Source organism: Mus caroli, chromosome 7 (assembly GCF_900094665.2).
Source record: "Mus caroli chromosome 7, CAROLI_EIJ_v1.1, whole genome shotgun sequence".
Classification (NCBI taxonomy): Eukaryota; Metazoa; Chordata; class Mammalia; order Rodentia; family Muridae; genus Mus; species Mus caroli.
Genome location: NC_034576.1, coordinates 116941589 through 116952062, shown reverse-complemented (window position 1 = coordinate 116952062; position 10474 = coordinate 116941589). Strand labels below are relative to the sequence as shown.

General features: G+C 46.3%; 1 protein-coding gene across 1 annotated transcript; it reads right to left on the bottom strand.

Annotated features, from left to right (window-relative positions):
* Positions 1–309: 309 nt before the first annotated feature.
* LOC110299402 (calcitonin gene-related peptide 2) lies at positions 310–5029 on the bottom strand. Its single transcript, XM_021169086.2, has 5 exons — positions 4925–5029; positions 3795–3890; positions 3411–3551; positions 1514–1706; positions 310–767 (listed from the first exon to the last, which is right to left on the bottom strand). Exons 2-4 carry the CDS (start codon positions 3881–3883, stop codon positions 1538–1540), a joined length of 399 nt encoding a protein of 132 aa, XP_021024745.1. The 5' UTR covers positions 3884–3890; positions 4925–5029; the 3' UTR covers positions 310–767; positions 1514–1537.
* Positions 5030–10474: the final 5445 nt, after the last annotated feature.

The window sequence follows — 10474 nt, the reverse complement described above, 5'->3', positions numbered from 1 at the left end:
AGCATTTGGAAGCTGATTATGGGATGGATCCCTGGATATGGCAGTCTTTAGATGGTCCATCCTTTCTTCACAGCTCCAAACTTTATCTCTGTAACTCTTCATGCCTTTTATCTCCTACAATGTGAGTATCTTCTTATGGCTTGGCCATGAAAATTAAGTCAATTCACAGGTATATCACAATTCCTTATTACAATAAATATACTAGACACTCAAAAGTATCTTCTATTACTATTGCTACTACTACACCTACTACTACTAGTACTACTATGGAAAACATGTCGAAATGGACCACCACGGACTCAAAAAAAATGTATCCAAAATATGTTTTAATCTTGATGAAGTTCACAAATGGTACAATTTTGACATTTCCTTAAATAAATTTGCAATCATGTTCTGAGACATCAAGGCACAGCATCTCCTCTACCACAGGTCCCCAGTGGCTACAAGAGGCAGTGATTTCACATCTCCCTAAGGTTCAACAAAGCTGCTACCATTGGCTGGATGGCTCTTGGAGAACCTATTTGGTTTGCTGCAAAGGATGCCAGTGGGAGACACCATCATATTTGACTGGCCACAGACTCAGTATAAAAATAATGCAAACAAACACAGAATTAACTCATTTATACTTGGTTTCATTCCTCTCAAGTAACAATGGTGGTTTCCCTCATTCTCTATCAGGATGCAAGCATACACATTGTCCTTGAGGCCTTCACATCGGGTTGTTTAATACAAAATTAATAGGCATGGTGAGTTCAACTTTATGTAACCTGAGATAAAGAGAAACAAAAAAGGGAAAGGAAGAAAAGGCAAAAGGAGAGGAAAGAAGAGAGGGAAGGAATGAAAATAAGGGAAAGAGGAAGGACACAGACACGTGAGTAGCCATGAACATCCCTAACAGTGCTGACTTACACAAATGGCTCCTCCACTAAGCTGCGTCCATGGATTCTGAATACGGGGCATGAGGAGGCTTGTGACACTGTCCCTATTAGTACGGGAAGTGGCGCTAGGTGTTTTGGAGACCCTGCAATGCAATCTCAGCACTTGGAAGTTGGGGCAGGAGGATCAGGAATTCAAAGCTAGCTCTATGTGCTGAGAAGGAAGCCAGCCTGGACTACTTGAGACTGTCTCAGAAGCAGAAAAGATAATAAAGATCTTGGTAGTGAGTTGCTTATAGCCCTGCGATCTGAGCTGGGGAACTCCAACCAAGAGTAGAGCCCTGTCGAAGCTGGGCCCATGTGTGAGGTGTGGCACTAGGTAAGATTTGCAGGTCCTTCCCTGTCCAAATCCAGGCAGCATTTTTCTCTCTTCTCAACAACAAGGCACTGCTTCTATGCAGTCTCTCCTGCCTTTATGATTTCATTTTCAAACTCAGTTTGAGAAGGAACTTACTACCTCAGGAAGAGAACTAGTATTAAATATATAGGACCCCAAGGTCCTACAACAGTTGGTGGGCTTCATAATGTGGATCTTAGCTCCCCAGTCCTTCCTCTCCCAATCCTGAGTACAAAATCACCTTCTTCCTGGAGCTGCTAGTTATTCAGGCCTGCAGGTCCCTGCGGCGGCGGCGGCGGCGGCCGAAGGCTTCAGAGCCCACATCGGTGGGCACAAAGTTGTCCTTCAGCACACCTCCTGATCTGCTCAGCAAGTCTGCCAGCCGATGGGTCACACAGGTGGCAGTGTTGCAGGATCTCTTCTGGGAAGTGACACTGATATTCAGGATGAAAGAAGAAAAGTCTTGTCAGTGCGATCTGGGGAGTTCCTACCCCCTGGGAACTGCAGTCCTCCAACATGCCACTTAACCATAAGTGTTTCTCCTAAGTGCATTTATCGAAGCTGTTCAGGGAAATGACCTGAGAGTCTTTGCCAGAAACTCTTTCTCAAACCATCACCAAATAGAAAAAAAAAAAAAAAAAAAAAACCAAAAACCCTTTTACCTTGCTGAAGCTAAGAACAGCATTTGTAGCATCAGCTCAGAAGTGCTTATCTGATCCTTAGCATGCTTGACGCCATTGCTGTGTCACAGAGATGGCCCATCAAGTCCTACGCCTAGCTCCCCTGAAATTAAGGCTCTTTCCTAGGCCCTGGCCATCCATAAGCTTCAGAGGTCGACCAGAGCAATGATCACTGCAACTCTCCCGATTCCTCTAGGAAAATGAGTGAGATGTAAGGAATGTTCTCATTCCAGTCTTCAGGAGCAGGTAATGAACTGCTATCTAAAGGCTCCAGAAGGCTCCCTCCCTGCCTCTGACTTTGGTTCTTGCCCTTTCCACTCTGAGTCACTGATTCTCCGACACACTAAAGCTGATGTTGCCAGCTTGCAGAGGAATGCACATGCAATATATATATTTTTTAAAAGGACCAAGAGAGGAAACCAGGAAGGACTCAGAAGGCTCCAGCAGCATCCTGGATACTTCAAACCAAAAGCAATGGACCTTCTGCAAGCAGTCTGCTGTGTTCTTGTCTTGTCATGGTGTTTCAGACCTGGAGTCCATACCAGAGATGGCAGGAACGTTGTTCAGATCCTGTTGCTCAGATCCTGCACCTACGTGCCCAGAACCCTATTTAGATCCCATGCCACTTAGATCTGGGACTGTACAGACTGCAGGCAGGGAAGACATGTCAAGCAGCACTAAACGCCAGGGGCTAATCTTCCGGCAGTCAGCAGGTTAAACTAGGCAGGGGTACTAGAAGTTGGGGCAGGAGATGGTAGAGGTAGAGTTCTCACAAATTCCACTGGGGAAGGCTCAGAGTTGCAGTAAGCCAGGACAGTGTGGAGAAGGGCAAAGAAAAGTGGTGACTCTTTCTGGCATTCCATGTGCTGTTTGTCTTTCATGCTGCCAGGGGTTGGGGGGGAGGGGAGCAAGGGAGTGTAAGTCAACATATTGCTTTTCTTTGGAACCAGGCCAGAGTTGGTCTCTTTCAGGGCTAGGAGCACATGGGCAGCTGACCCTGTAACAATGTGTACACATCTATGAATGCCCCGACCTACCTCAGACTCTGTGCTACCTGTCCCAGACCCCTTCTACCCCAACAACTTTTCCTTGTAAGTGTGGAATGAAGGCTCCTTGACAGTTGAAAGAGCAACAAATGTTCGAAGCTGTTAAAGCTTCCTGAAATTCTAGTCCATCCTCTGGCACCACACTTACCAGTCCTACCTCAGCAGGTTCAACGATGTTTCCCCATCAGTGCAATCCAAATCCCTGCTACATCTCCTCATTTCTTTTCCCAAGAGTTTTCAGGAGAAACAACATTGTAATGTGTCTAACAACTATGAGCCCCCTCTGGTGGTACTGGAAGCTCTGTGGGAGGCTGGGACTCACGTTTAGTTCCTTAGACTGCTGGCCAGTGTCTGTCGACCTCTCTGGAATAAGTCCTCCTACATGTGGGGGTCAGATGAGGAGGAGACTTACCGGGAGCCCTCAGTCTCTTGCTCCTCCTGTTCCAGCTTCCTGGCCTTCATCTGCTCATAGTCCTGCATCAGTGCAGCAAGCAAGAGATGTTTTTCCTGGTCCCTGAGGGTGCCCAGGTCTAGGCTGCTCTCCAAAGCGGACCTGTGGAGGTAGCAAAGCCAGTGCAGGTTCTGATTCCCTGCCTACCTCCTCCCCAAATAAGAAACCAAGCTTCCTAGCCCTTGCTTCTTCCCTAGGGGCGTAGTTGTCTGGTCATTAGGCCAGTTCCCACATGAGGGCGCTGAATTACCAATAACCAAGTAGGGCTACAGCGCCACAGAGTTGACACAGCCCAGGGGCAGCAGGAGGAGAGCCAGACTGCACTTCTGATTCAGGTTAATTTACCTGAAAGGGGCAGCCTGAAGGCTGCTGGCCAGGCACAGGACCCATATGCTGCTGAGAGCCAGAAACGGAAAGAACTTCCAAAAGTCCATGATGTCTCTGTAAGAAGAGAAAAGTGGTCCAATTGTTCAGGACTATAGACCCAGGTTCTATTTCTCCTACCACACTGCAGCTCTCAAAACATGCAGTAGATGCAGTGTGGTGAGTGGCTTGATAGAGCAGTGGGGGAGAGTAGATGTGGTTTGCAGTTTCTGCTCGGTTTAAGAACAAGGAGGAGCTACCGGCACTCATTTGCCCCCAGCTTGCAGGAGAACACACATGCCGTGCCCCTTTGGCTCTCATCTGTGAAGAAACCAAAAACCACCCAGAGATCCCTGCGCCTTGCTGTCCCGCTGCTAAGGATTTCTAACAGGTTGAAATTATTATAATCACCCTTTCTGAGCGGTTGCCCTGGGGAAGAAAGTTAACTTGGAACTAATCTCCGTCTCTCCATCTGCAGAGTTGGGAGATTTTTTTTAAAAGTCCCCGTTAAACTATCTCAGAACCGCAGAGGAGCAGTTTAGGAGCTGGTCCCGGACTCCTCCTCCCCGCAGCGCAGCGAGACCCACCTGCTTGCTGATAAGCCCAGGAGGCTAAAGGCTGGAAACATCTGAGAGAAAAGATCGGTGCTCCCCAATCCCGAATCCAAGGAACTCCCGACCTAAAACTGGTTAGGATGTGGCAAGACCACCTTCCCTCAAGGAGGGGGCCACAGACGTGACTAGATAGGGTCGCCCAGCTTCCAGTGCTGCTGAGTAGTCGTAAAGGTCCCACTTACTTTAGTTAAAAGAAAATGTCAGGACTGTACTTTCTGACAATGGCTGCAGGAAGGCGAAAATGGATGTGGAATGATAAGGAACCAGGACAGCAAAGGGATCCAAGTAGAGTGGGGTGTGGTGGCTTGCGCCTGTAATCCGCATCCTTAGGATGCTGAGAAAGGAGAATCTTAGCGTTTGAGACGAACCAACCTGAGCTATATAGTGAGTGCCAGGCCAACTTGGACTACAGTATGAAATACTGCATCAAAAAGAGCAACCAAACGGAAACAAACTAAAGGAAAGAGAGCTGTAGGCGTTGAGAAGTTAGTTTCTCACCTGCTAGCCCCTGTTGGAGTGAAGTGTCCACTGCAGAAGAGCACACACACAGCTGTAGGCGTCTTGTCCCCAGAGCCGTGGTCTCTTATTCTCTGATCTTGAGGGTGTGGGGGGGTCCGCAGTAGCTCTCTCCACCAATCAGAGCTCTGACCCTCTGACCGAGCTTCCATAACGTCATAGCTGGAGCTACTTACACTTCTGCAGGAGGGAGGCAGCAGTCCACTCCCTGTCTTTGAGATCATTGCTGAGGAACCGGGTAGGAGTGGGAGTGGGGGTGGGGTAAGGATACAGAGAGGGTGAATTCGTCCAGAATGTGAGCAATCCTGAGTTTGACATCACGACCTCTTTAATACCTGAACTCCAGCCTACAACCTTTTGCCGCCCACTCCAATGGGGACCTGAACCTCATAGCTGGACTCCCACGCAGGCTGAATAGCACTCCCAGACTCTAAAAGGACTTCAGTAGATACATCCACGATGATGACTGCCGCAGGAAGGAGCGGGTCCTAGGATACATTAGGGTGCTTCTGTCATACCTGTCCCAAATGGGCACTCCAGCAGTGAGTGCTTCCCATCACTCACCTAAAAAGGATAGAAACTAGAGAGTATTATGGAGCAGCAGGCTAACAGACTGCACAGGGAACTGGGCTTTCTCCTCCTATACCAGACCTTCCAAATCCTGCGCTATGGTCCCGCCCCCCCCCCCCCGCCCCCATTCAAATCCCCAGACCTCACACTGCTGCAGCAGTGTAGATTAAAGCACTTCCCTGCATCCCTGGTAGGTTTGCCTAGCAGGAGGCTGGCGCTCAGATGACAGTTCCCTTCCCCTCCCCTGCATCTCCACCACCCCACTCTGCAGAGCTTGAGAGCTGAGCCAGGGTTCTGCACACACCACCTGAGCAAACCAGGGGCCAGCAGGGAACTTTCACACTCACTCAGCTGCTGGTTAAGCATCCATAGGTTCAAGCATCTGACAGCTGGCAGGTTGCCTTTGGCATTAACACACCCTGTCACTGAGGAATACTCCGGTTCACTTGCCTTCAGCAGAAGACTGTGTGCACGCACTAACCCAAATCAGTTGAGCTCTGGCCAAAGATAATCTCACATTTCTGCTTTCAGAATCAGGCATGAGTTATGTGCACTGGGATAGGCACATCACCACTCTGCCCCAACCATGGGCATCATAAATGCACACCCAACAAAAAGAACTAAGTATTTCCTGTTTCCCACATTGCCCATTCGTCCTGTTCCCAGGTGTGTGGAGAAGATACACCGGTGCTTAGCTACTAGAAAGTGAACTGACATCATTCCCAAGGCTTCAGGCTTTCCCTCTCCGCTGCTTGATTGCAGCACAAGGACTCTCCAAGAGTCCCAGCTTGCTGGAGGTTCCAGTAATGTGTTGGAAAGACTATACCTGTGGCTTGGGAGATCCACACCTGGCCCTCAGTTTCTGAGAATCAGAAAGGAACTCAGTGTGTTTGCTCAGGTCCTCTGAATCAGTTTTCTGATTCAGGTCCTAGTTGTTGGAGCAAGGGCAGATGACACCACCCTCCCCAATTAAAAAACCCCAACTGGGAAACTCCCGCTGGCCTCCAGCCCTCAATGTGGTGAGGAGGATGGGAGGCAGTTTCCCCAGGAACCTAGATGTAGATCAAAGTTGCCTCCAGCAGAGGCATAGGATGACTTTGTAATGATTTTCATTTATTTATTTATTTATTTATTTATTTATTTATTTATTTATTTATTTTGGTAATTGGTAGGGCACCCAACCAATGCTCTCTAGAGGAATTTCTTCATGAAAACAAGGTCCTTCTCCATCTATACTGTGAGTTCACTTCTGGATGGAAGGAAAATCATGGGAATGACCTTTTTTGGTTTGAGGGCCTTCTCTACAAAAGTCGTACAAATAATAGGGTGACATCTGTGTCTCTCTTCTGGATTTGGGACCTGAAAGTGGCTGTAGAATATAAAGGTGAATCTGTGAGGTGAAAAGTACCCGAATCCCCATACTTCTGTCACTGTCATTGGGGTCTGGCAAAGCTGTGGTGTAGTAATTGCAAGCATCATTTTCCATGGGCACTCTGACATCATTAAAGGGAGAGAGTAGATGAAGATAGCCCCACTCCCAGCTTTCCAGTCTGACCCAGCCATCAGTAACATGCATGAGGAAGCAAGAAGTAAGAAGAGGAATATAGGAGGAATCTTGATACGGTCTGCTGAGAAAACCTCAGAATATTTATTTATTTGGGAGAACACAGAACCTTGAGAGTAGACCCTGGAAGAAGATATATATATATCCAAAGATAAGATCTGCAACACCAGAACTTTTCAGAAGTCTTAAGATAGCCAGAGGGCAGCCAGGAGCACAGTCCCCAGCTATGCATGTGTTCAACACACAGCCTGGTGCTGACTGACTAGGATAGAATATGCAGTAGTTTCTGTAAAGACACCCAGCATCCCTGACCAACAAAAATAATTACAGCCAGTTCAGCAAGTTGGTTATCTTTTTAGGAGCCCCACAGGACCAGTTATTTTACCTCTCTGTATACCTAGAATTATTTGACCTGTTTTGTTTTTGTTTTTATTTTTTTTAATTCCTTACTCCCTTGCCCCATGAATGGTGCATAGTATATACAGAACAAACTGGTGAAGTTAGAAAGAGTGATAATAGTGAACCAACGAACACTTCCAGAGGCCCTAGAATCAGACAACGAATTTACAGCCAAAGTAAGGAGGGTTGTAGACCCCATTTAGAGCCCTTAGGTGAAAGCACACATTGCTGATCCAAAGATATACACATTTCATTTAATCAGAGGAATGGGTGTATTGGTGGAACTTTCTGGAACCAAGTGCCAGAGAAAGTACTAAAGACTTCTCAGGAGAGTCCATCAGCTGGAAAAGCAAAACAAGGTACTTTCTCTCAACCCAGCTTAGAATCATATTAGTGAATGAAGACAAGAAGGTAATTTGCTTTCTAAATGGAGGAAATTGCATCTTGTTTTCCCTGGAACTGGCCTGAGCTTCAAGCTGTCTTCCACCAACTTAACTAGCATAAAGAATGCTTTCCTAGGAACTTATCTGGTTTTTAAATTTTTTCTTTGATATTTTGATGCTCAGCTTAAATATTTTGCACACCATTAATTGTAAACTTTGGGAAGGTCTGTCTTGAATTTTTAGATAAATACAAATTTGGGCTGTCTGGCTTTGGAAGTTTTGGAAATGTAATTGTGATGGTTAGTCTCTAATGTCAACTTGATGGGATTTAGAGTCACCATGAAATCAAAAATGCCTGGACATATCTGTGAGAGGTTTGTCTAGATTAGAGTAATCGAAGGCGGGAAGCCACGTCAAATGTGGGTTGCACCATTTCAGGCGTAGTCCCCAGCCCTCAAATGAGGCAGAAAGCAAGCACAACATGGGTATGTGCATTTCTCTCAGCTATCTGACTGTGTGCAATGTGACCAGCTGACTCAGGCTCCTGCAGCCATGCCTACCTTGCATGAAGTAGAACTCCCATTAAACTGCAAGCCACAACAAACCTCCTCTCTACGCTGCTTTTCGTCATAGCAACAAGAACAACTAGTATGTTAACTAACTACTTTCTAAAAAAAAATTCCTAGAATGAATATTCCATATCAGGTTTCCTTCAATCAGTGTACATTTGTTGAGAACCTATAATGTGCAGGGCATTGTCTTAGATACAGGATCTCATAGGAATACAAGAAAAACTCCTGTCCTGCCAGCCTAGTACGACAGTGATGGACTTAACACAGCTCTGTATATACCCTATTCCCCAAATAAAAACATTCCTACCCCAATCATATGCTCTCATTATAATAATTTCTGTGTCAACATGTATTTGAGATATGCATTACTGACACCATAAAAATACTACCCTTGCTTAGCCAGACAGTGCAGTCTGGTTGCACCAGCTTGGCCAGTCCCTCTTTCCATTTGCCTGGTTCTTTCTCTGCCTTGTTTATTCTTTTTCCTGGGATCCTGTCTGCCTCTCATCACTTTACTCCTCCATGCTGATCAAGCTTATTCATTACTATGGATTACCAGTAGCTCTTTGGGAAGAATTCTAGATCATAAATCATTTTCACTGCACATTTCAAAAACATTATCTACTATCCTCTAGTCCCACTCTGCTTCCAGGGCAGCCTTCTATTACTCTTACAGGATCTTAGACCTCCATCCTCTCCTCGCCAGGGTTCTAATGTGTTATCATGATGTGTCTTGGTGAGGTCCATCCTCGTTGTTTTTCTGAATACTCAGGGGATACTTGTAATCTATCTGAAGCTCCTGACTTTCAGTGGTTCCATGGGGCATTTTCTTTAATAATTCTCTCTCTCTCTCTCTCTCTCTCTCTCTCTCTCTCTCTGTGTGTGTGTGTGTGTGTGTGTGTGTGTGTGTGTGTGTGTGTGTGTGTCTTCTGTCTCTGTCTGTCTGTCTGTCTGTCTGCCTGCCTGCCTGCCTGCCTGCCTGNTGCCTGCCTGCCTGCCTGCCTGTCTCTCCCAACTTTGGAGGAGCTCTCTCTCTCTCTCTCTCTCTCTCTCTCTCTCTCTCTCTCTCTCTCTCTCTCTGTGTGTGTGTGTGTGTGTGTCTTCTGTCTGTCTGTCTGTCTGTCTGCCTGCCTGCCTGTCTCTCCCAACTTTGGAGGAGGTTTCTGGTGTTTCCGTGTACACTTTTTAAACTCTTTTAATCATAGTTTTAATTTTCGAGCGCCTTAATTTATCTTTTTACAGGCTTAAACAAACAGATCCAGTGTATCCTAGATCTCTGAAAATAGGTTGTTGTTTTTCCTTGTTATGTTAATCTTTGCCTCTCTAGTCTTTCTTCTCTGCAGATTCCTCTTCTCTGTGTAAGAGGGAGCGATGAAGTCCTAAGCTGTGAGCGCAGGAGAGTTTTGTAACAAATGCCTGGGCATATCTGTGAGGTTTTTTTTTTTTTCTAGATGAGGATAATTGAAGAGGGAAAGATACCTCTCAGGGTCTACTTCAGTTTAGAGTTACCAGATAGTGACTTTAACATGTTACTGGGTAAAATCTTAAACTACCAGTTGTTGAAAGTTGGGTTTCTTTATTGTTGTTTAAGAGGAGTCCTCTAATCTCTTGTGTGGAGCAGCAGGGTGGAGGTCAGAGTGGAGAGTAAGTTGCAAAGTAAGGGAAAGGGAGTTGGGCGTCTTTTATTTGTGATGGTGATCACCCAGTCATTTCTAAGACCCAGGACCCAGGACAAGTGAGAAAACCTAGAGTCTCTGTGTGCACCCTAAACGCCATTACCCACACCTCCATTCCATCCCTAGGGTTTGAAATTACTCTACTCTCAGCCCATAACTGCATAATTGTAACTGCAATTAGTCCCAGTCCATTGTGTAAATGCCACCAGAAGAAGCCACTGCTCCCAGCCCCCAGCTCCTCTAAGGTGCTTGCTTCCTCATGTCTTTCCTCACTGCACAGGATTTATAGCAAGAACAGGCATCTTTACATTGTTTTCTCGTTTGCCAAACCAGGTAAAAGGACTAGCCTACTGGCAGGAGGGCCATTC